The following is a 26,915-nucleotide window of genomic DNA, read 5'->3' on the forward strand; positions in this document are numbered from 1 at the left end:
GTGTTAGTTAGTAAATGCTTAAAAAATTAAAGGGCAAATCTGTTATTTGAACATTAACCACGTGGCAGGCGCAAGTTGGGAACAAATGGATAGGAGTAGTTTCTTTTTCTTTCATTTTCTGTTCTCCTTCAACGGATAACTCTTTCTTCCTTAATCGAGGTCTAATGTTGCAGTAGCGCCATGCCAACACCTCACTCCGCGGCGCACGTTAGCGTCGGTCCTTTGAATCCTTCAGCTTTCCCGCTTGCTTTCTCCTCAAAAGATCCAAGGAAGAAGAAGAGTTTCTCTCAAGTGAGGTGCGCGTTGTCCTCCCCAAGATGGCGGGAGACTAACAGGCGATTGGTCTCCATCTCTCTCCTTCTCTCGCATATATTCCCTGTACCTAATCGTATGCGCCATTAATTATCTATATACACTCTTTTACTTAGAAAGCAAGAGAACAATATATATATATATATATATATATATAAAGAAAATTTAGTCACTTCTGTTGTTCAGTATTGAGAATTGAAGAAATTGTAAGATGTGTTTTCTAACTAAATTAATATAATTTTTAAATTTTTTTTTTATTGCAGATGCAATTGCAGCTAACTTTTTGGATAAGTATGTGAAAAAGTAAGGACTCAGATATAGAATAGAACTTCAAATTTTTTTTTTTCCAATGTTAATTATTAATGCATTATAATAGCTATATTTGGTAACGGAAACATGGATTCATATAGCGCAGTTCACCTAGTTGTTGTTGTATGATTATATGCGTATACTGTTTAACAGAAAAAAGCTCGACCCACTTGAGGCATATGTTCCTGCTGTAATATTGACCCAGTTGCAGATTAAGGACTTGGGTAATTGATTCCTTCTTTTTACTAAATTTCTTTCTTCATAGAAGTAGATGGTGTAAATTACTGATTTCGTTCTATACAGCAAGATGTTGTGCAAAATCATGTAGTATTACGTAGTTCAATATGGATTCTTCTGTGATTTGGTTCTTAAACATTGGTAGTACCCTAAAAAGTGTTTCAATGTCATCCTTCTCACAATTTGCTAGAAATGAAGCCTGATTACCCCTGTTGGAAGATATTGAAAGTTTTTATTTTATTCTTTGATTGCAACAGTGAAAATTTTGGAGGTTGATCAACCCCAATTTGCTAACTATCGATCTCTACTACGCTCCGGTCCTGCAGCATCTCTTCGTGTAAATATTCGAGCAGTAAGTTAAATCCCTTGCATTCTTAATAAACTAATAACATATCAAAAATCCTTTGTTGCACAACCCAAAATGTAATCACCAAGGCTACCACATGCAGCTTTTAATTTGCAAAGGCCTCATACAGTATATGTCTAGCCACACTTTTTGGTATCGAGTGTATCTGTTGGTATCATATTCCTGGTTGAGAAATATTTCGAAGGAAATATGATGTTTGGTTTTAACAAAACCAACCAATTGCAATGTGCTTATAAATATAAATTGGTTAGATGATTTGTTCTGCATTCTTGTTGTCATGGTCGGTCTCATCTGGGAGTCTATGTTATTGTGTAAGATATCTGAAGCATCATTCATCATTCTCATTTGGATTTGCTTTATGGCAGTCTTTCTGTACATGAGTTCCTGAGCTTTTGGAAATTTTCTTCGGAACTTCAGGTTGCACAATACGCTTCTGATGCTGGAAGTGGCAACACTGCTTTCAATGATGTTGATCTATGTCTCAGGTATTTGCGATAATCTTTCAGCCATTTTCAAAAACCAAAAGAAATTTCGTCATACCATTTTGTTGCTGAAATGCCTTGCACTCTGGTCTTTCTAAGAATAATTTCAGAGGCATGGTGGGATCAGACCCGTTGTTCGATGAATGCAACTAGGATTTGTACCATATTCATGGGAACCATGACAGTTGAAAACTGTTTTAATTTCGATTAATTTTAGTTTGTAAATTAACATGTGAGCAACTTATTTGAGTTTTGATAGTGATAGTATTTCCACTTTTGTAGAGCCTTGGAAGAACTCGATTCCTTGCTTCTGCGTGCATCAAGAAATGATCCAGAAGCTTCAGTCAAATCAATGAAGGAAAAAGTAGGTGTCGCTCTTAATTCGCTAGACAGGTAATTCTTTGAGAGAAAAGAATGTAAAACCCTTTTTCTCTAATGGAGGCAGTATTACATTTTCATGATAAGTTTTGCACTTTTCAGCCTCCTCAGGACAGTTCCTCGAGATATTTTAGATCAAGGAAAGGCTATTGCAGATGCCTATAGAAGCCCACAAGAAGAAGATGAACCTGAAATCTTAGACCCAGAATTGAAAGAGTTGGAATCAATATTATGAATCATCAATTTTGTTTGTATATTACCACAATGTTAAGACTCCCCATTATACCATATGATCGATCAATAGCCAGAAACTAGAGTGGCAAATGATTTTCCTTTACTTGAAAGAGAATCACACACCAGATTAGTTGGTATCAGATATTTTGTACGATCTGCTCTTAATAATAGCAAAAACATGCAGTTTTATAACCAAATACATAGAAAATGTAAGGAGCAACTACAGAATTTCCTACAAATCTTAAATATATTATACACAAGCAATAATAGTGAAAACAAAGATTATTTATTGTTTTGTTACAATACGGAAGCTGCTACATCAAAGTGCCTATGTACTCAAACAGACATCATCATGACGGTAGGACATTTACAATATAGCAAGTAAAAAACCAGAGGATAGCACACAAAAATAACGTTGCCGCTTCACCTCAAAGTGAATCACCACCGCAAAAAATTCAAGTAAATCTCTTTATTCACATCATGAAGGCGACAAGCTGCTAAAGACTCGCTTCAAACTTGGACATGCTGCACGATATCTTCCCATGCTTATTGAGCATATCTGACATTTAGCATATCAACCCAAAATTTGTTTCAAGAATAACAACATAAAACGTGATATCAATAAAATCAACTTGGAATGAAAGCAAACTGATAAGAAGTGCATTCTGCCATGAAGACAGCAACTTGTTACAGTTTTCATCTAGACGGAAGCTATAGAAAGAAACCAATTAAGTGTTCTCACCTTTGGACAAAAACGCACATCTAAAGTCTCCAGCATGCTACATCGAGATATGGCAATTTCAACATCATCCTCGTCAATATTACAAGACTGCAAGCCCATTAACCATGTAGTGAGTAAACAACATTCGATGAAGCAGTTTTACTTTAACAAGAATGACAAATTAATAGTTGGTCAAAAAAGCATGGGAGATGGGTTAGGCAGTGCGAGGAGGGGGAACCACCAATAGTGCTCATCCTGAGCTATTTATAGCCAAATGGCAAATTGCACGTCACTATAGTGAAAGAGTAAATACAAAAAATTGGAGAATATGCCAGTCACAAGCTAACTTCCTACGTTATCCAATTCCAATCTACTGATGGATATGTCAGTAAAAGCTTTCCTTTACCCCTTCCACCTGAACAATATCAAGATAAATGTCTGAGAATTCAATCCAAAGACACAAGGCACATACCTGAAGAAATAAACTGGTCAATCTAGGGCACTCTAGCTTCAATATCTCCAAAGAGGAACAATTACTAAGAAGCAAACAAAATAAAGAAATCAACTAGTTGATGAGCATAGATCAAAATAAACATATCAAAGCATATTGCAAAAAAAATACCTCAAATTAAGAACACATAAACTAAGACAAGCAACATCAACTTCCTTCAAATTGGTAGATAATGACAGGTTTAGTGATGACAAATGGAAACATCGTGCCATTGGTGGAATGAGAACTTTTCTAATGTTCGAACAACCTACACAATTGAGGTTTTGTAGCAATCGGTTTGCCTGATCAATCGGCACAATTGCTTCATTAGAAAGGGCACATGAATCATACACACGTGGCAAATCAGAAAGTTGACCTCCATTGCATCCCCAATTTAGGTCATGCATATTCATACAGCCATTCAGGCTCAAATGAGTGAGATGTGTACAGCATGCAAGAAGCTCCTCTATTGCAGACTGACAGAGGGTCCCATAAGATAAGTCCAACTCTTGAAGCACTGGCAGAGCACCTTCCTTGTAAAGAGGCTCCAATGATGTGTCGGTGAGATACTTGCAAGCTTGCAACTTCAGTACCTTCAAGGCCAAGAAGTAGAATGAGGACCAACAGTAAAGGCCACCGATTTCGTACATATCATCCAACCAAACAAGAAGGAAACAAACAAAAGCATGGATAATGTACAAAGCGTAAGCTGTCAAGTTCAAATAATCATTGCACAGATGAAACAATGAAATCTCCTTGTTGGCGAATGAAGTGAAATGTGAATGCCTCAGTATCCTTATCCAACCCAAGTACTCCAAGTAAAGTGAAGAATTAAAATAACCATGGTAATTACCTTTAGCTGCAAACAAGACTCAAAAACTGGCTGGAGATTCATCAAGAAAGTATACGACAAATCTAGCACAGTAAGATTTGGAAGCCGGTGCAAAGAGTAAAGTCCATCAGAACCAACAGAAGGGCAAGACATCAGTATTAAAGACTCAATGAGTGGGCAAGATTTAGTTGTTGCAGACAAGCAGTCATCCTTGAGTTGGCTGCACATACATTCCAGAAAGATATCAGTCATAAGACCCAGAGGGACAACCAAAACATTAGCATAGGCAATATAAGATACATGACCTGCAGAAGGAAGCGTCCAGAGATGTTAGGAGAGGACAATTGATGGTTGCTTCAGATAGCACACCACATCCTTTCAACTCAAGTGACACCATATATGGTGCTTCTATATTAAGGACATTCAATTTTGGACAAATGCCCAAATTAAGTGACCTAAGAGCAACCTGAAACAGGGTAGAACATCACAAACAGTAAATAACAGACTGAGAATTTTATCATGGAGATAAAGCGAAATAGGCAGCAACTATTGCCACTTACAAGAGAAAATGATGCTCTCTCAAGATGATCACAACCATCCAAACAAACTTTCTCAAGACAAGGACCCGTTAGTTCAAGAGCAGTAATGGCTCGACAACCCACTAGGGAAAGACTGACTAAAGAGGTACTGCAGAATTGCACAGCTGTCAAGCTCTGAAAATGTAATTTGTTGAAGTCAGTTAAAAGGTAAAGTCATTTTCAACCACCGTAAGCACAGACAAATACTAGAGAGTACTGTTACGCACACATCAACAACTAATGTATCAAAAGGGGAAATTTTCAAGAGCTTAAAACAGTGGAATTTAGAAATGCAGAGCATGAATGACCAATATATTTCAAAAACAGTTGAAAGTTAATTCATCATGACATTACATGAATCAACAAATGGCCAGATAACGAATGCTATTGGTACTTTCCAAAAACAGTGAACCTATGGATGCCAGTTAAGTTGATTCCAGCCAGAACCTCCCCCCCCCCCCCCCCCCCCACAAAAAAAAAAAAAAAAAAAAAAAAAAAAAAACCCAAACTTAATGTTCAAATGCATTCAACTCATCAATCCTTTTTTCCTCAAAAGATAATGAAATAGAATCCTGATTTCTGGAACCCAATACTTCGAGTGATTGAATTGGAAAAGTCTTAATAAGTGTAATCCCAATTTCAGAATTGATAATTCTACACAAGGTGCCTGCCAACTTTTTTCTTTTTAAAAATAATAAAAGAAAATACAGATACTGAAATTATTTGGATTCCTGACATATTCACAACAACATTAGCAAACTACCCACTAATTCATGTGGAAACTGTACTCAAGAGAACAAAAAAATATGCCAGGGATGATAACAATAAAAAACAAACAATATTGCCTCTGATTGCAGGATGAGTAAGAGCAAATTTCAGAAACTCAAAAGTAAAAGGCTCAAAAAAGAACAGGAATAATTTTGGCTAACCTCACAATTATCAAGAACCAATGATTTTAGCATAGGGCATCCCCCGCCATCACTGAAAACTTCACAAACAGAATTTGTCAGAGATTCACAATCTGTGAGGTCTACTTCTTGTAAATATTGGCATTGTAATGTCAATGTTGTTAGGTTTTCCTGTTTCTGCAACGCTAGCTTCTGCATGTCATAACATAATACAGCTCTCTGAGAATTATAACTGTAAAAAATGATAAAGGAGAAAACAAGAAAGATGTAGCTGTGCAATTGCAAGGAATACTTGAAGTGAATTCGACATTATATTAATGCGATGAAGTGCTGGGCAATTTGACACCATTATAGATGACAACATTACACTTCGTAAGTTCAGATCAGCAAACCTATCAAGAGAGGAGAAACAACAAGAATTAACAGCAAGCAAAAATTGAAGAGCAAACGAACACACCCACTCACCCCTCCTGTCACCCTATAGGCAAGAATACTTTCTGAGAGATGGAAGGCAAGGGACTATAGCTAGAGCAGGATTCTTACTTGCGACAATGTACTAGTCGTATGTTCTGGAGGCGAGGAAGATCTAAAGACACAGAAGTCAGTAAGCTGCAATTGTCAAGCTCCAAAACCTGAAAGGAAGTACAATTTTGATTTTGACATCCAATGCTGGCTACAAAGAAAGGATGCAACAAAGAAAGGATGCACATATATCTGGACTCAGAATACGAAGTGCAGGAGAATCCAAACCTCCAACATATAACTATGAGAAATTGCAGCCATTGAAGCTGAAGTTATTCCCTCGCAGCTGTGAAGCTTGAGAACTGTCAACAGGGGCAGTCTGACAGACTTCAAAACAAACACAAGGAAGCATGTCAAACTAAAGTACAACCACATAGCCAAAATAAAGGCAGTTGCTACCTACAAAAACTGACCTCAAGTGATATGTTTGGACAATATGATGCATTAAGAACGTGGAGATTAGCACAAGTGAGGGCTATTTCACGTAGTGTTTCATCACTGACACATGAACAATTCGACATGTCTAAAAATTCCAGTTGAGGACATGAAGTTGCTGCAGAACGGATCGCAGCATCTGAAAGTTTGTGGCATGACCCTATATCAAGGAGACGCAAGAGAGGACAAATGAGCAATGCTTGTGCCATGTTGCTGCGCTTCAAAGACAAAGTTTCAAGTTGCGGACACCTGAAAAAAATATATATTTTAGCACAAAATTGAAATTCATCAAAATTACAGAAGACTAGTGTTTGCTTTGGAGACCAATATTGTTTCACCTGACAGATATCCTGACCACACGGCATTTTGTAAGTTGAAGATGACGCAACCTATCATGGTTTATAGGGATCTCCTGAACACCATTACCCAGAGTAGCATCATTGACATTCAAACTTTTCAACATGCTACAATCTGATAAGGCATGGAAAAAAGGATCCCCTAGTAGTCCTCTTCCCAAAGTTAAAACCTCAAGATTTCTGAGAAGAATTAAGAGATTAGCATGACATTATGTAGTTAGAATAACAACAGAGAAAAGAGCCACGAGTACCTTAAAGAAGAGACAGCTTTCATAACAAGCAAGTGAATATTGGGAGTACCATAAATATTCACTTCAGTAGCATTTGGGTATCGCCGGCACATGTCTTCAACTGAAGATCCAAATTACAAGACCAAATTAATTTCTAAGTTATTGTTTGAAAACATGAAAGAGATAATAAGTGTAACCTGCTCCTTAAGGGGTAATCTGATCACTTAGACTAGCAGCCATGAGTCATGACAATGAAAATGGTTAAGATACATCTTCTCATAAAGATATTGTCACAAAGTAAGACTATCATAGGCTTTATGCAGCACAATTCATTCCAGAGTTATGGACACCCACGCAACTTAAATACACCTAATATTGCCAACGCATATGCAATCATATTAATTTGCTACTTGAAACATAATTCATGTCATATCCTACATTTTCAAGATTATTCCCTCATGTATATTCTATAATAGAATATCCAAATCCTGCAACATATATTTTTATTAAAATTTTTATTCCTTACTGTTGACTAAAATTGTGAAATGTTACAACCTAGCCAAACAGTAGTATGCAACAAATACCACTCACATTGTTCTACAGACACGCTTCGATTCTCAAAATTCAAGAACCTCCAGAAATCTTCATGAGCACTTGCTGCTCGCCACTGCCTACAAACCATTGCAGCTCGACAAAGATTATTGTGGTCCAAGAAAGAAAATACCTGGTAGAAAAAAACAAGGATATTACACATATGGAAGCAAGCAACTATAATAAATGCAAGAAGAAGATATTAAAGCATTTTACCATATGCAATAAATCATCCGTAAGATCCATCCGAACTTCTAGATCCTCTGTCTTAGAAGTACCACTGTCATCTCCATCATCTCTCCCACCACCAGAATCGCAGAGATTCTCATCACTGCTGTTATTCCACATGAAATTATGATAAAAAATTTCATTCTTTGACAGAATAGAAGAGCTTTGAATTAAACTAAAATCTCTATCAGCTGATGAATTAGAATTGCCAGCATCTGAAGAAGTAGCCATTCCATAATGACAAGCACTGGAGATAAAAAAGGAGTTCCAATTATTAGGATCAACAACCATCAAAACTATGAAACAATTCCCTGGTTAATGAATCCCTTAATCCTAATAATGTTACATGGACAAGCAGGTGACACTTTCAAGTTGCTTCAAGTTTGACATCAAAATGAGAATGCTGTTGATGGAGTTTTTTGGTGATAGATAAAAGATCCAGGCATCCACAAAGCAATGGAAAACAGGTACGGAATAAACAATGCTACGAGTTAATCTCTATATAACAATTGCAAATTTTCTAACACAAGATAATTCTGCCAGATAGGCCAAAACACAATGATAGAATTCTCCAACATGGTAACAACTTGCAGATTCCCCTATAATTTGAGTATGAAAAGAACAATAATTGTCATCATAAATTTATATCCACGTATTAGTCAATCTCAAGGAAAAAAAAAATTAAGAACAACAATTTCAGGGCAGATGCCAAAATTTCATGCAGCAATCAGCAAAGAAGTATCAAATACTAAACTTTCATTGAAGCTTCCATTTGATGTATGATCTCACAGAATATCATATGTCCTCTGAGAAAACGAATAATACACCGCAATGCAACACATTTTCATACTAACCTACTAAAAAACCGGGACTTCAAAACCAAAAAGAATAAAGAGACTTACTCAGAACCGGAGTAAACTTTGGCCCGCTTATTATGCATGTCCCGATCACAATCCTCACTACCACTCCCTGTCACAGGCGCCGCAGATGCTGCCGTGGAACTGCTACTCTCTCCCTGGGCCCGCCAGGAGCAACGAACCCCAGTCTTTCTCGACGCAAGTGGAGTAACCACGTGTACGACATCATCTAAAGCGGGTGCTCCCTCGTCCCAATTGGTAGCACCACCACCACGCATCGCTCTAATCATCTCCTCAAACAACCTCAACGGGTCCTGATCATCACGCTCCCGCCTAGTATCAGTCAATGCAAGCGCTAATCTCGTAGCCGCAGCCTCTTCCGCTTCCTCCGTGTTATTCCCAATGTTGCTCTCAGGATTGCTGTCATTCTCGAAAACGCCCTCTCTCATGGCTTTATTCTGCACGTTATTAGCCTTCAAAGGTTCCTCTTCGTCTTCGAAAGTGAAGCATAGACAGCACCAAATCTTCATGCAATTGAAGGTAAAGGCAGTACCTTTACGAACCCTAGGTCACGATCCACATCAAAATTACTTTAAAAGGCCTAAATTTAAGTGAAATTGAAGACGAACTTGGCCGCCGGACAACGGAATCGGGGTTGAATTTTGCGCTTTTAGGGCACGAGGAAGAAAGAATCGGCCGGTATGGACATGCATAAACATAGAAATGGCAGAGAGAGGGTTTAGAGAGAGAAAGAGAGGAAATGAGGATTTGAACGGATCTGATCGGATCTTGAGGTTGTGAGGATGTTTTTATTTTTGTTAAAAGGCTTCAAAGAAAAAACATAAAAATAAAAATAAAAATAAAAAGATAGAGAGAAATAGATCGGCGCTAATGGTGAATTTAATCGCTGAATTCGTACTTATATATTGGAATATGAAAAATCTTTTTCAAATTTCAGTCTCTAATCTACATTGATTAAAGACTAGACGACGACGTTTAATGACTTTCACCAAATCTTTTCCTCCCAAAATCATCCTAACGGGAATTATACGGATTTTTCTGCTTTTAATTTGCGCCCGCGTGTCCCGAGAGTTTTCTTTATTCAAGTGGATGGATTCTTTACATCATAAACATAAAAAATAAATATTAAAACTTCATTAATGATATTTTAAAATCTTTTTAAAAAATTAATTTTATCAAACAAATCTAACATTTTTCTTTTGGTTAAATAAGCTTCTTTTGATTGCTCTTATGAAGTAATAGAAAAATAAGGAGAATCAGAATATAGAGAATACAAAGAGGATAGAGATAAAAAATATGATAGGGTAATTTTTATTTATTCCTTTTTTGTTTTATAAGAAGTCACATACATGGATAAGTATACATTAATTAGTTTTTTTTTAAAAAAAAAAAAAAACCTCTACACATAGGTATTGATTTAATGAATGTTTAGTTCAGAAAAAATAATTATTTTTTCTTGTCGTAAAAAGAGTATTTTTGCCGTTTATGAATTGGCTTAATGTAGACAAATCTTATCCTCAGTAACAGAAAGTTCGATCAACATAAAAAGCCTATATTACAATATCATCTAAAAAAACAAAATCTTTTAAGAGTTTTTATTTGGATCTGATACGAGCATAAACATATATAGTATAAAACCAGGTTTTAACTAAGTACCATTTGGACGTGAATATAAATGTAAAATTATAAACACACCATAGACATAATCATTTATGATAAACTTGTAAGTATATATATATATATATATAAATTTGCAGAAAATGGGTTGGCAAATTCTTGATCTCAAAGTAATTTTAGTGTGTTCTCCTCATTATTTATGTCATCAAATAGAGCAACAATAAAGAAAAGAAAGAAGGTTAAAAGGGACCCTTCCCTCAGATGTTTACCCTTCCCTAATTGTACCTTAATGGATAGTTGGAAGCAAGAGAAGCCAGCACCGCTGGATCATAATAATTTTGTTGGGCTTTATACAGAAATTAAATGGTGGAGAAGAACAAACAAAGGTCTTCTCTTCTCTATCACCACCACACATGCTCCCATGAGGCGACACACCATTTTTACTACTTGCAGTTTTTAGGGTTTTCATTTCTTTTCGTTGTCTCTAACTGAAATGCCTTTGCTTCCCCATAAATAACAACCTTTTGACTACTTGACAAATCTCTTTTACTCTCTATAGCTAGTTTCAGGCTTTTCAATTATTTTTAAATTTGGAAATATTATTTTTGGAAGAATTATTATTTTCTCTCTTTATTATATAACAATGTATGCTATAATTTATTGATAAATTATAGTCTGATTGATCTCGTCCCTTTTTATAAGAACAATAGAAATGAAAATTTTCATTTCAGATGAAAGCTCATTTTACTATAAGAGTTTTTTAGTAATTTATTGACTATTATTTAAAGGGAGGACTTCACACACACACACATATATATAATGTAATATATTTCAAATAATTCTTTATATAACCTATCGGATCATGACTGTATCTATAATTCTGATATTAAAATTCGATATAGATGAAATTAAAATAATAATTGTCTTTATTGTTTGTTTAGTCTAACTTTTTCTTCTTTTTTTCCCCTTTTAGTCCTTTTATTTTTTTTTTAAATTTGTAGGATCCTTTTTTTTTTTTTCTGAGAATAATTTGTAGGATCTTTTTTTTTTTTAGAAGAATTTGTGGGATCCTTTAGTCTAAGTTCAAAGGATTAATGAATAAAATGGCATTCTGGCTTCCTAATCAATTCAACTAATTTATTTTAGAAAAGGGAAATAAAATTAATTATTTTAACCCCTTGTGTCTCTTGATAAGTGAAAGAATATAAAGTTACTTCATTTTCAATCTTCCTTACTATAGTTCTTTTCTTCCCTACAATTTTAGAAGGATTTTCCTTTTATTTTATTTTCAATTTCTAATAAGAAAATATCAAAAATTTCCATTATTTTCCTCCATTTATGCATTTTTTTTTTCTCTAGGTTAATTATCATTCATAATTTCACCAAAAGAACAGTGAAGAATCATAACAATTTGCAAGAGATGCTCCTCAATATATAAACAACAAAATAATGAAAGTGATATTACATTATATGCTAACTATTCATCGACCGAGTGTCTGTCTCGAACCAGTAATCCATTGTTTTTCAGATTTTTTGTTTTTTTTTAAAAAAAAAAATTTAATAGAGCAGCCATAACTTACAGTACAGAAGGAAGACACAAACAGTTCTCCATGCACAATTGTTAGGTGGCAACTAGGATAATCCGTACTTAATTGTTTTTGTCTTTAGCATTATTTAGAATGATCTTTAACGGGTAGTGGGATACAGACGCTAAAACAAAGGTCATCAAATTGGCTTTCCTTAATTTGTGTTTTTAATGCTAATTAAGAATGATTAATTAGCCCCTTTCAAAAAAAAGAATGATTAATTAGCCATTATCTAAAAAGTTAAAGAAGAAGAAGAAGAAGAAGGAGAAGAAAGCCACTGATGTATTAAGCTTCCCAATGTGGCAGCAAGTGGGTCCCATAGAAACCCCCGGAATCAAACGGTCATGAAAAGGTGTTGGAAAAGCTCAGGTGGTCTATCAAGGGTTGACAATGCAATCACCCCAAAATGGCCGACCATTGACTATTTATATTCACACAACACATATTAAGTTTGCAAAAACCATTATTTATAGTGTGCCACCAAACAGAATACCTTACGTTATATCGTTGATTTGATACAATACATTAGTCCTTAGTGGATTCCATGCATCTGAGCATCTCCAAATACCTCCATTTCCCCTCTTCTTTTCTGTAGGGTTTGGGCTTTTTGGTTAAAAATTGGGCTTGAGTCCACCAATAGTCCAAAACTAAGCTGAGTACACTTAACTAATAGCCCATCGTGTGGGCTTCCTGCTGAAATTCGCAGTGCCAAAAATGAGAGGAACCTCTTTCAGAAAGTTTTTTTTTTTTTTTTTTCTTTGAAATAGAAATTTATTAAAAAGATAGTATCAGGAAAAACTTTGCATTACAAGACTACTAACTTCAACCAATAGCCGACCCCATAAGCCAATCTAAAGTTTGTAATACTAGGTGAAAAAAAGCTGGTTGGGCATTCAATGCCAAAGCAAAACGTCACAATATTAAATTAAATCAAACTTCTAACGACAAATGACAGCTTTCGTTTTGTTCTTGGTGGTTCATGCTTGCTTTCCATGAGGTTTCTCTCCAATCTCACGCCGTGACGTCTGGGAGAAACGGCATGTAATCTTATATTCCCAATTCCGTCGTTTTCATTGGTTAGAAAATTCGCAAGTCGATAACTTCGGCATGTAATTTTATACTCCAAACAATGCGGAGAGAACCTCACCCAATACTCCTCGTAAACATATATGTTGTAGTTACCCAATTTCTGTTTTCTATCAACAGAACAAAATTTTCTCGAGAAAGTGATGGAATCATATGTTTCCAGAATACATTTAAACTACTCTGCTGCTCAAGTTGGTTTGTCAACTAGCTTCGGGCCAAGCACAATATCTTATGGAATTTGATAAACAGAAAAATCAAATTGCCAGAGACAAATTGGGCCGTAAATAAGCCAGACACGTCAAATGTTCAAGGCTTCCACCGGCCCGATTTGGCTCTTTTTATAAATGTTTTAATTTCATCTGCAAGCCCATCACAGCTTATTATAGTTAATTGTAATAATAATTAGACAACAATAATAATAATAAAAAAAAAGCATTTCTAAGTAAGATACGCTAATCAAGTAGTTCATTAAATCTACGGTTAGTTCATATACGATAAAGTAGTTGCACCAACACTTTAATTAGATTACCAACTTAATATTTTAGTTCTTTATACATTAACTTTGTTCTTCGATTGATTAATTACATTTCTGACTAATTAAACTAAAACATAAACCATTATGAATTGGGCAACTAAAAAGTCAAAAAACACTATTTTTATTATTTATAATATTCAGTAACATAGAATTTACAAGAATATTTAGAATTTGAGGGAGCAGATTATGAAACGTTACTCCTTTTACCATTTAATGAAACACTAATTAAATAATTGACAGCTATTAAAATAGTTAATTTTATTCGAGTGTTTGCTTCAATTTGTAGTACAAGAATTAATAGTTAGGTTGGGGAGGGGTCAGGCACATGTTGGGTTAACTATCTAAGCTAGCTAGCTAGCTAGGTATTGAAAGCAAAATTGAGTATTGAATTTTCAAAACGAAAACAATGGATTGGGTTTGTGTGGGTGTGGACAAAGTTGAAGCTTTTGAAACTTTTGCTATGTTTATAATTTTATATAATATAATTATAAGATCTTGAAGATGAGATATATAATTATAAATCATGGCTCCAACTGTAAAGCTCACTGGCCAAGACTAACTTTTTGTAATTATACTAAACTATATTATATATGTAGTTGCCTAAATTAGATTTTCAAGACAAGATTGCCCCTTTGAAAAATAATTAATTGAAAGATTAAGTTTTTAGGAATAAAATGCCAAATGAATGCTTCTAAACCATAGCCAATTTTGATTCTTGTGAAATCTAATGTAGCATATAAAATTTATATATATGCTTTTTAGATTAATTTTATATGCTTCCCATAAAGTGGAAATAATTCACATGGCAAAAAGTATATTCTGTGCATGCCAAAAAATATATCTTTATGTTCCTTTTAAGAAGAAAATAAGGAATTCAAAGGAGGGAGAGACCTAATGTTTGTCTTCTTTTTGGGTCATGCATCAAATCCGTCAAACGAAATCTAATCCGTACTTACATTTATATAACCAAGGTTTTCTTTTTCTTTCTTTTTTTTTTTTTTGAGATTATGGTTAATAATTAAATCAAAAAAAAAATTAATACCCATAAAAATATTTTAAATGGTAAATTATATTGAATTATTTAGGTTCAACCAACAATCTCTGTAAAATGAAAAATTTAAAATATATTTAATAAGAAGGACGACCACAAACTTTATAATTCCTTCAAGTAAAAGATAAGATTTTTAAAGGAGTGTTAAAATTTAACCAAAAAAAAAAAAAAAAAATTGGTGTGAAAGTGAAAAATATATTTACCTTAACTTAAGTATAGTAAATTAGTAGTAGTAGGAGTAATATGTAAAGACGTCGGTGCATGACACGTTTACCAAAGAACGTATAAGACAGTTTGCATGGGATTAACACGAGCATTGATTGGGTGGTGCATATTACAAGAAATCATGATCTTATAATTGCCTTCCAAAGTTTACTGTGGGGCCATCTTATTTAATCTTTTCTCTTCTTTTTATAAGAAAGAGCAACCAACCAACCACCCAACCAACACAACAACTAGTAACCTAGCAGTAGTAGTATATTTTTGATTTAATCTGCATGAAAAGTGAAAACTTTTTCAAGAAAAGAGATTCTCATGACCTAATTTCCAATCCAATTTTGACCATCAACAACTAATGTAATTGCAACTTGCACCAACATTCAAATCCTACAATTAAAAACATACATTTCTATGTTTTCTATTATTATCAAAATCGGAAAAATTTAACAAGTTTCGAAATCTAAAATCAACAGATTCTAAATATTTCCCGGTAATCAGGAAATTTAATTATCTTAGAATGAGACACTTATTAATTTGGATGGTCTAGACACATTAAAAGTGATTGGATTACAGCCTATAAGCAAGTAGTTGCAATGAGAGCATGATAAGGACAGAAGCCCATTTTAGCCTTTATAGCCTTTATTAATTGTCTTTTATAAATATATATATATATGTCTGTAGGACATGATAGTTAAGTTTGTGACAATGATCATGGCCGCATTATTGACCCAAATACTCCAATTTTGTCAAATCAATTATTTTCTTTCTTTTTTCTTCTTCTTTTTTTTTTTTTTTTTTTTTTTTTTTTTTTTTTTTCCTTTAAAACACAAGAAGTGAAATGCAAGCATGTCTTTTGAACATTGTTTCAACTTTTAGTTGTTGGCTTCTTTTTCCAGAAAGGATATAAAATATTAGTATAAACCAACCACATTTGAAGGAAATAAAAAGAAAAGAAAAGACCAATTAATTTCTTTTTTCTTGAAAATAATAGTATTCCTTTACATTGCTTCAATTTATATTGTTTGTCATCAACTAATTGTAAAGGTACTAGGATTATTACAATTGACAGACCCTCTTAAAAATTTTCTGCCCTGGGGCAAGAACAGCCATTGGATCAAAACTTTTCTTCCTGTCAACAAATGTCGACCATTGATTTCCAAAGTGTCGTTCCCAATCTTCTTGGGATTGGTAATGAGGGAGATATAATTTGAAATCAAATCCCTTCTTAATGCATAATTGGACAATTTCTTGATTTTGACATACCAATTTCTTAACACTCGGAACTTTTGGGTATGGAGGAGTGAATCGGAGCAATGCCACTAAGTAAAAAATTTCCCCTTCAGACGGTATCATTACAGACGTCCGATTATCCAATCTGATACACAAAATGAAACATCAAGTTAATAAGACAGGTAATCCACTATTAACATTGACTCACACACAATTATTCTCTTATCTATAGCTAACGGACATTGGATTCCAAGGGAAATTTTGAAAAAGATCGTATGGGAAGGATGGGTTGGGGGTAATATGTGCCTGAGCAATTGAACTGAAACCATGTGTCGCATGTCGAGAACTTGGGAGAAATGCCAGACTACATCATATCTTCTTGAAACGAACTTGAACCATAAACTTTTAACTTTCTTTTTAACATCTTATCGATAAAGACACTATTTCTCACATACTTTTTATTTCAACACACTATTATATTAACAACATCAAAAGCCAAAGATTATCCGATACAACGAAACCCTTCTTTTTAAAGATTTCTAAGCTTTTTTTTCCTACTCTTTCAGGCTAAGTTCCCAACACCTCGTAGTTGGCTTTGGACTCTAGACGAATTTGACCCTTAACTTGTTACATTGTGCCAGTTGGAAGGGTAATTTCGCCACCCAATTTTTTTTCTTTTTATGTAAAAACAAAAACTCCCTTATTGGAGCCCAGACAAATTATGGTGTCATTGTAAGCTTGGCTGGCCAATAAATCTCCTTGTCGTTTCTCGAACGGCAAGACTTTATTATGGCCGAAATACCCTCACCTTGTTGCACTTGTTTAAATCACAAAAATACCCCTATGGTAATATTATTTTCTTTTTTTAAAAAATAATTCTGGCCCCACGGTATCTTTGTTCCACAAAGTGTACTATCCCTGATTCTACGTTTTGCTTATACGCTAAACTAACCAAAACTGACGCAATTTGGTGAATCTTTAACTATGCATTTTCAAATATAAAAAAATTTATGGTTTTGATCTATTGCTGCAGGGTGCATAGAAGGCGCAATGGTGGTAGGACCCATTTCTCCGGTAGAATTGGTTTTACCTACCATAAGATCTTAACCGCCCCATTTTTTACGTCTAGCAAATGAAATGCTAAGAAACTAGGAAATGGCTCAGATGTCGTGACAAGTGTTCGTGGGTCCTGCTTATGGCTTTCTGTATCTCGACACGTGTAAGAAGGAGAGGCTGTTATTCAAACCTCGTCACTTTCACAGAAACCTGAGAGCCTATTTAGCTTACACGTGGATGGCATGCGGGGAACAATAATAACAAACTGAAGTTATGACGGTGGGGTCCAATTTGAAAAGAAACACTTACTTGCTTCGCAGCAGTGGGTAGACCAGCATGGGCCCACCGACGCCTTCCTTCAACATGTTCTTGAAAATCATACGATCAAAATCAGCAATGTCTCGCTTTGACACGAACAGATTCAACCAAGGGTGAGGAGAGTCCCATATCCCATTGGCCCTCGCGTGTTCCTCTACGCGCTTCACACGCAATAAAAAATCCACGTAGTTGACGTCCACTTGGAACTGCAAATCCTCGACAAATCGTAGCCGTCCAAGCAAGCTGTTTACAACCTGCACGAATAGAAACCTAGTTAATCGTGGGCATTTACGTCATTTGGAAGGCTTAAAGAGACATAATCTACAGATGCCAGAAAATGATGGCTTTTTGGCCATTTGTGGAATTGCGGGGACCAAAATGTCAGGAAAATCTCAATGATCAGCACTTAAACATCTCCTTCTTTCCTGTAATATTACTATTTTATCCCTAGAAACCATCCAGATTACGGAAGTGGCCGAACTTGAAATTACACTTAGACGAATCAAAGTACAGTGTCATTCTCGTAATTATCCAGTGATTGAACTCTCATCTGTATGCTGTGTTAGAAAATCCAGTGCGAGATATAGCGTTACCGTATAGTCAGTTTCAGATTTTTTTTTTCTTAAAAAAAAAAAAACCATTTTTCGCTGTTTTTTTGGCCATACAGGTTAGTCCTGGAGAGTAAACAGTGAAATACATTGCCGCTGTGATGATAGAGGATGAGAATGAGCCGCCCTCCATCGATCATTATCCTACACGTGTAAGTAATTTTTTTATTTTGACTTTTTCACTGACCGTCCGGCGAGACTATTTTGATTGTGGGACCCACAAATTATTATGGTCAAAACGTTTAGGTGGGTCCCAGTTAGCAACCTACTAGGTCAAAACTCAGTCATCACTGGACACATTGGCATGGGCCCACAGTTTAAATGGTGTACTGTTTGTTTTTTTTGCTATTTACGTCCGTAGGCTTAGGGGGTTGTACCCAGCCTAAATCAACGAATGCTGCACTGGATTGCAAATCGGTTATTGTGAGACAGAATGCAGGAGATCATCGAGTAAATTGAAATAATGGGTCTGGTGAGCTTAGTTACCGTGTCAACCGTAGAGGTGTGCTCATTATTTTGGTAGTGTAGAGCCACTTCAAGGCAGTAAAGAACAGGCCCAGCTGTCCGAGGAATAGCGGTCCGGTCGAACCCATGGTCTGGGTCCAATGGCACTGAAGGCCACCCATTTACAGGGTCATCACTGTTAACGAACACGAAACCTTCTACGTAATCAAAAGACTCGCCTTCGGGCCGAGTCACGAGCCACTCAGCGTCCCGGGTGAACTCTTCGAACTCGGAATACACAACCCTTATCCATCTCACCTAATCACCATAACAAATAATTTAATTAATAAACAAAAAAAGAACAAACTTGTATAAGCAAACCATAATTACGTAGCGTGAGCGTGTCATTCATGCACTAAAAACGTACACCAAAATTTCTGATAAAGCAATAGACAGGTGAGAGACGGAAAAAAAAAAGACTGGTGACTAGATTTTGCAAAATCAATTAAAAAATTGAAAGAGAGATAATAAAGAAATGCCCACCATGTCCGGTGCTGACTGTAACTTGACTCTAGCTCTGGTGATGATGCCAAACTGACCGAGACCGCCTAAGGCTCCAAAGAACAGTTCAGAATTTTCTGTTTCGGAGCAAGTTAATATATCGCCTTTTCCCGTCACGACATCTAACTCCGTCACGTTTGACGTCTGTGGTCCGTAAATGAAGGCTTGGCCACTAACGCCGGCGTTTGATAACGTCCCGCCAACGGTTAACCCCAGATAATCAGTCCACGACCTTGGAGCTAAATTGAACGTTGAAACGCATCGTTTTAGCACATCTTCCCATAATGCCCCTCCGGAAACATCAAGCAAGATTTCGCCATTGATTCTCAATATATTGAAGTGGTTTCCTTCGGTGGAGCGCATGTCTATGACCAGACCACGATCAGCCATGGCCTGACCGTTTATGGAGTGCCCGTTTCCTCTTGCAGCGACAGTCAGATTAGGTGACCTGTACGCTGCTTTCACTGCCCTCGCTACGTCATCGGCACCCCTAGGCCTGATTATAGCCAGGGGTTTCAAAGAATACAAGCCACCGAAATCTTTACCGGCGAAACCCGTGGCAAGGTAGTCTATGCTGCCTTGGAGGTCCAAAGACTGGAATACGTTTAGAAGGTCGTCGTCTCTTTTAGAGTCGGTGTCGTTCTCATGGATGAATGGCCCCAGGTACGCTATCATCTTCGCCGCCGAACTGAGGTTTCTTGTTTCTTGCAAGTCAAATTATCCGGTGGCCTGTTACTCTCTATCTCTCTCTCTCTCTCTCTCTCTCTCTATTGAGCTATTTCTTGTATTTTTGAGCTTCACTTTGTAGTTTATAGGCTTAAATAGCCGCTGATTTGGATCATTTAAAAGAAGTTAATTATTTTTTATTAAGCTAAGCATTATTAATTATTTGACGTCACCCTAAAACTTCAGTATCCTGTTGACATTGTGATCCTATCGACATCCTCTGTCTGCCACTTAAACTAGTATATTTATAATTTATTTTTATTTTTTAATTTCTCTTTTTTTAGAGAAAATTTAAACAAAAAAAAAAAAAAAAAAACACTCACACACTTGTACATTTCATTATAATTTTAAGGTTTGTGGATTCAATTATTCCATTAATCTTAGTAAATCCTTTTTTTACATTCTTAGTAACTTCAAAAAATAAATTATATACAGTAGTTTTAATATAAAATATTAATTATATATAATTATTTGAATTATCATTTTCAAAATTATGAAATTTACAGTCAAAAGTTAAATGTTATCATATATTAATAATTCAATTAAATAAATTTGATTATTAAGAAATACTTTTGAATAATTGTTGTGAATTGGACCTGAGCACTACTCAGTTGATTATAGTTCAAAAGGCACTCACTTATTGAGCAACATTTGTTGTGTTTTTTTTTTTTTTTTTCAAATTCTAATCCTTCTTGATGTGGTCCATACATGAATCTTAATTATAACCTTATCAAAAAATTCTTTTCCATTTTAATTCATTATTCTCTCTCCATATATTTTTCTGTATTTACTTAGAAATAAAATTTCAATAATTGAACCAACAAACCGTTGACTCTTTAAATAAATTTATAAAATTAAAAATTCGAAAGGGTTAAAATAGAAATTGAAAATGCATTTAGTGTAAAAATAAATTACAATATAATTAACATGTACCTTTTTTTTTATGCAACTATTACTTTATACAAAACATAAAATTGTCAACAAAATACTACGTTTTTATGTTGTCGTCTTCAATCATATGTACACTTGTTACCCTCTCCAAATAAAATTTGTGTAGTGTGCCAAATTAATATAGCCAATAAATAATAAAAAATAAGTTGGTCAAAATGACTGCTATTGGACCAATATCCTAACAATAAAATTGAATGTTTGTCTAATTGTCTTATAACGCACGGGTCAAATATTTAAATCTTAATCATATTATTCCTAAGTCAAAAAAAAAAAAAAAAAAAAAACAATATACTAATTTTCAGTCAACAACATATATATATAGTATTTGCTCTTAAATTATTTTCATTTCATTTCATAAATTGTAAGTCAAAAATAATTAATGACCTCTAAATATTATTTTTTTTTAAAAAGGTCAATGAGTGGCCCTGCCCCTTCCTAATTGAACTTAAACGAAAGATATAAAGGATATAATCAGTTTATATATAATTTATTATAGAATTAGAATAAAGTATTACCGACATTTAATTAAAAATATCAAGTTATCCTAAGAAAATTGGATGAGATGATGAATTCAACCATAGGAATTATTAGATATTAACAAATAAAAAATTATATAAAATTAAAATATATCGCTACTGGGATTTTCGGACCCAATTGTTACAATCCTTAATTATAATCGGTATTTTTTTTTATCTGATTGAATAATATGTATTTACATACAATATTTAATTGTTGCATTATAATTAAGAATTTATGATTTTAGGTTATTTTCGATTTATTTAAACTATTTTAAAATAAAAATAATGAGTTTATATATATATATATATATATATATATATATATATGCCGTCCGGGTTTGCGTGCCGAATTATCTCCACATAAAATGCCTGATTAACGTTGTTTTTGTATTCAGGTTGACTTGAATTCTAAGCATATTATATTATATATATATATATATAAATATTAAAAAGAAATGAACTTGAATATTTCTTTGCACTGCCCCATTACTTTATTATTAATTAATTCATTGGGTGTCAATTTGTTAGGGCAATGATCACTTTGAAATAAATATTTCATATAGAAACTAAAAACAATAATATAATAAAAGGAATGAGGAAATTAAGGAATAAATAATATTCTTATATACTGGTCAATGATTAAAAATTTAGTATTACAACTGTTGGAAGAACTTTATCTGAATATCATAAACGTGAAAATACCTTAAGAAACAAAATAAAAAAATTATTATACACAAAACATATACTATTAACGCTAATTTAATTAATACAAAATAGGAGAGAAATTGTAGCATCCATAAAGATTCTTCTAGTTGGTTTTTTTTTTTTTTTTTTTTTTTTTTTTTTTTTTTTTTTTCAGTTTTGAATTCTTTATACATTGTTTATACATTGATTAATCAACTACTAATATCTGTGAGAATTATTGATTTATTTTATGGTGAAGCTATACAAGTCAAAAGCAAGTGTAAGTCAACGAATTTTAAGCGGCATAATGGAACGCTTGAACTACTAATTTAGAGTAGACTAATTAGAGCAAAATTAAATTAATTAATAAAGTCAATTAATCAAGATTAAATTCATGAAACTGCTTCAGAATTAGGTTTCAAGTTCAACTAATTAAGTTTTTGGACATTTTAATTAAAATGAATAAAAAGGGTCAATTAATATATATAATGTGGCCATATGTTTTCTCTAAAATGTTGTTAAATGCTATGGTCAATCTATGTATAGCCGGCCAGAAGTCTCTATATTTCAGGTATAATTTGATTTTTATTTTGGGTTTTTAATGGCCAAAGCCTCAATTATACTTGGCTAATCATATTATTTATTATGTGTATGCACGTTTAGGAGAGAAATGACAAATAATTAACAAGTAATAGTTTTAATTAAGAGGTTTTGACAATTAATATTGTGGATTTTTAATTTGTAATTTATGAAATTTCTTTCCTTTTTTTTTTAGAAAAAGAACAATTTATTGTAGTCAAATTATATATTTAATGGTTTTCCACAATTTATTACATATATTGAAAGGGTTTTATTATTATATATGTATCAAAGTCAAATTACAGATATTTATACGTAAGAATATAAAAATTGAACTCAGAATGTACTATCAATGAAAATAGTTCAAGCAAATTTTATCTGTAAGTTAAGAATTAACTAGATTGCTGTTGTTAAAAGGTTTTTGTCTGAATAGTATGGAGATACATATAATAACGAGTAGTCAAAATAAGTTCAGATATACCGGACAGCTGGTTGGCTAGAGTTAAATTAGTTTAGTAAGTTATGTTTTTTTTTTTTTTTAATCCGATTAATATCATAAAATAAATTTATTTTACAGATTAAAAAAAAACTAATAAGCAAAATTCAAATTGTAAGTTTTTGAGGGTATTCTTGATCATTAAATTGGTAATTATCTTTGAAGATTTTACTGGTAAAAATAACAGCGGGAATGTGGAGATTAAAATTGTGAGTGTAATAAATAGAAATGGATATTTGATAGTTTCAATATGTATGTAAAGAAGATAAGCAAATCTCCGAATCCAAACGGCCATTGGTACAGCATTTATACTTTATGATATTAACACCCAACTTTGTATTTATGGCTACAACTATATAGATATTAGGATATCAGAATCCGAGGCTCATTTCACTGCACCTAATTCAATATCCCAAAATCACTATTTCTTCCTATTCAATACATATACTGAAAATTAAATTTTTATAAACAATAATTAATCCCAAAACGGTAATTTTTGTTAAATTAATTTTTTATACTGTTTGAATATGAATATAGTTTTTTAAATAGTGATAAAGACACTAGCAATGACAATGTCCTTTGACATTAGAGGTAAAATTGTAAAAAGTGTAGTTTATTTTTGCTAATATAACCGTTCTTCTGTAGAACTAATTATTATTTTTAACAGTGATTGAAATAATGATTTTAGAAAAAAAAAAAAAAATTCATAATAAAAGACAAGGAAAGGACTGCATCGTCATTTTAGAATTGACGATTGGAGGCTTGGATTTATTGGAGTTGGGTGGAGATGGGACCATGGAACCAAAGGGAAAGGTTTCTTCTAGAAGAAAATCATTAGTTTGATTCTGAAATTACATAATAACATTTTGTTACAGTGAGTTTCCTAAATTCATCCATCCATCATGTGACTTTGTCTATTCTCTTCCTATGTTCAGAGCACACCATATCTTCTCTCTTTAAAATTTGCTTTTGCTATTTAAGTAATACAAAATTTAATTTTAATAAATCATTACCTTATGCTTAGGTTAAATATTATTGTATGTTAAAAAAATGTCACATTTATTCCAACAACATTGAATTTTACTATGTTTTGAACATAGTTTTTAATCAATGAATAGTCATAGTAACTTAAAATAATATTTAAATATAACCGGGATTTGATTGAGACTTGTTCAAAGGCGGGAATATTTAAGTAAAAAATTTAATCACTCTATTTATTCAATTTTATGATTTTAATTTTCCCAAGTCCAAATTATTGTATATTATTTATATTTGTATATATTGTATTGTTCAAAATCTGATTTTGGTGATGCAACAGAAATCATTTTGATAGTGAGGTTATATATTGCTATAGTAATTTAAAAGGCATGAGGTCTTCTCTTTCAATTCCTTACAAAAAAAAAAAAATAATAATAATAATTAGGGAGAATTAGTATCTAATTAATAAATTTGACCTTAATAATTAATTACTTAATTTCTCTCTTTTTTTTTTATTTTATAAATACATGTATTCATCCATGTACAAATGATCTGTTAGATCAACAAGTTATTTTTATTAAGTCCAGATGAAAATAATAATTGTGAAGGATTAAATAGTAACACTATATTAAATATAAAGGACAAATAGTTAAATATTATGGAATATTTTGGTCTTTTTATCAATATATCCAAAGAATAATAATTTTTAAATAGTTTAACGAGCCAATGGAATGAAGAGTCGAATTTCAGGGACTAAATAGTAATTATAGCTTTAAAATAAGAATTTGGAAGAGATAAGGCATGCGCATGGAATTTTAAATGGTTTGATTTTGAAGATAGATTTTGTAGGATTTTGTTCTTTTGCGAGGGTCGTTAAGATACGCATCCATCCATTTTTTGATGTCTTTCAAGTTAGGTATCACAGTTAATTTCAAGTTGAAAGCCGCAATAAATCAAATCTTTGCAGTTCAATAAATTGATTCTAATAAGATAATTTCTGTGGTATTCAGCTAAAAGTTCAACAAGACAAAATATAATATTTTGAAATTTGCTGAGCAAAATGAATATTTTCTTAGGTTTCAATTGTATATTTATATTTTCCTTTTATTTTTAAATTATGGAGTTACGTTCGGTCTCTCTGTATGATTTATAATAAAAATATCAAAATTTTAAATTTTGATAATAAAAAAAATAAAAATAACGAGCTAATCTTAGTGAATCTTTTTGGCTTTTCTTAGGACAACAAAATAGAAAATAAAGTCAAGAAGCAAAAACACATTTGCTTTGATGACCAAAAGGATTTTCTTCTTGTGGGTGATGATGTTTTAAAGATTCTCTATAAGTAATAATCTTGGACTGAAGCATTTGAATTTTAGCTGTAAGAATAATTTTCAATGGGTCACAATTATACAATTAGATGAATGGGGTCATGCCTACCAAGCTCCAGTTAAATGCTTGTCTTAAATTAATAATTATGCAATGTAATGTCAAGTCAAGAAGGCAATTCTATTTTCAATAATTATTATAAATTCTATACTTACATGTCTTTGAAATTGTCTGATTCATAGCTGATGAATGAAAGTAACAACAGGAAGCTTCTCTGGATTTTTATGTCAGCTCATCTGCTTTTATTATTATTATTATAATATCATCATCTACACACCAATTTGTTGTTCAAGTGGTAAACTTGACATAAGCATTCCAACAAATGCAATCCATTTAAATGTAGAACAATTAATTTGATAAGATATAATTAATTTATGATTTTATCAAATTTTTAACTTTTTATTAATTAAATCAGAAATATATAAGCATATACGGATTAAGAGTATGATACGCTTCTTTATAAACCCATAATAATTTATAAAGGCATGTTGATTCATACAATCCATATGCATTCTTCATGATTGATGTGGAATCTCGAAAAGCAGCATATTATATATTCTAACCCTATTTGACAACGATGGTAATTTTGAGCATTTTGATAAGGTCAAAAACTATATATATATATATATATATATATATATGTTAATTGTATTGTTCGGTAACACATTATTTATAATAGTTTTAGAGGTCGTCAGAGCATTTTACAAATGTTAAACACCTTAATTTGTAGGATTTTCCCAAGGAGTGATTAAATATTTTTTACAATCATGCATGCCCATTATTTTTTTCTCGAAATTCAGCTAATTAAATAATTAATGTTATTTTTTTATCATCTTAAATTAAACAACTATTTTTACCGAATAACTATATAAACATATCAGCTAACAGTTAGTAAAACAGTTAATATTGTCGAATATGCTTTCAATTATGGTCTTTCAAATTATAGATTTTTAATTCGTAAAAACAATGATTAGCCAAAAGATAGCATCAAAGGACATATACCTGTAACCAAATTCAAAGAATTTATCCTTATCTAACATCACCATAGGGGCGTGAAAGACACATTAAAACGGAAACATTGAATACAAGAAAATACTAAACCTAACACTGTTATTGATACGCTATAATGGTTGTTGAACGGATCATTTGACTTACCACCGCCATGGAGACGGTAATACTTTCCCCATTTTCTTCTTCA

General features: G+C 33.0%; 3 protein-coding genes across 5 annotated transcripts; 1 reads left to right on the top strand and 2 right to left on the bottom strand.

Annotated features, from left to right (window-relative positions):
- Positions 1 to 103: 103 nt before the first annotated feature.
- On the top strand, positions 104 to 2,516 carry LOC105638085 (uncharacterized). Its single transcript, XM_012221809.4, has 7 exons — positions 104 to 388; positions 576 to 615; positions 775 to 845; positions 1,116 to 1,210; positions 1,643 to 1,710; positions 1,990 to 2,100; positions 2,188 to 2,516. Exons 1-7 carry the CDS (start codon positions 181 to 183, stop codon positions 2,318 to 2,320), a joined length of 726 nt encoding a protein of 241 aa, XP_012077199.1. The 5' UTR covers positions 104 to 180; the 3' UTR covers positions 2,321 to 2,516.
- A 31-nt stretch (positions 2,517 to 2,547) lies between these two features.
- SLOMO (F-box family protein) lies at positions 2,548 to 9,954 on the bottom strand. Of its 3 annotated transcripts, none has more exons than XM_020680704.3 (17): positions 9,113 to 9,954; positions 8,199 to 8,313; positions 7,983 to 8,115; positions 7,413 to 7,512; positions 7,144 to 7,341; positions 6,784 to 7,054; positions 6,599 to 6,697; positions 6,392 to 6,480; positions 6,141 to 6,240; positions 5,870 to 6,040; positions 4,923 to 5,075; positions 4,668 to 4,828; positions 4,384 to 4,582; positions 3,663 to 4,123; positions 3,513 to 3,576; positions 3,062 to 3,148; positions 2,548 to 2,878 (listed from the first exon to the last, which is right to left on the bottom strand). In XM_020680704.3, the coding sequence occupies exons 1-17, from the start codon at positions 9,595 to 9,597 to the stop codon at positions 2,798 to 2,800; spliced, it is 2,967 nt and encodes a 988-aa protein (XP_020536363.1). In that variant the 5' UTR covers positions 9,598 to 9,954; the 3' UTR covers positions 2,548 to 2,797. The 3 variants fall into 3 exon arrangements, with proteins under 3 accessions (XP_020536363.1, XP_012077196.1, XP_012077197.1); XM_012221806.4 differs by having other exon boundaries at positions 8,199 to 8,457; XM_012221807.4 differs by having other exon boundaries at positions 8,199 to 8,316; positions 9,113 to 9,953.
- A 6,169-nt stretch (positions 9,955 to 16,123) lies between these two features.
- On the bottom strand, positions 16,124 to 20,201 carry CKX7 (cytokinin oxidase 7). The gene is made up of 4 exons (XM_012221810.4): positions 19,382 to 20,201; positions 18,881 to 19,156; positions 17,778 to 18,040; positions 16,124 to 16,557 (listed from the first exon to the last, which is right to left on the bottom strand). The coding sequence occupies exons 1-4, from the start codon at positions 20,072 to 20,074 to the stop codon at positions 16,239 to 16,241; spliced, it is 1,551 nt and encodes a 516-aa protein (XP_012077200.1). The 5' UTR covers positions 20,075 to 20,201; the 3' UTR covers positions 16,124 to 16,238.
- Positions 20,202 to 26,915: the final 6,714 nt, after the last annotated feature.

The sequence above is a fragment of the Jatropha curcas genome, chromosome 8, assembly GCF_041381405.1.
Source record: "Jatropha curcas cultivar XTBG-Jc1 chromosome 8, XTBG_Jcur_1.0, whole genome shotgun sequence".
NCBI classification, from domain to species: domain Eukaryota; kingdom Viridiplantae; phylum Streptophyta; class Magnoliopsida; order Malpighiales; family Euphorbiaceae; genus Jatropha; species Jatropha curcas.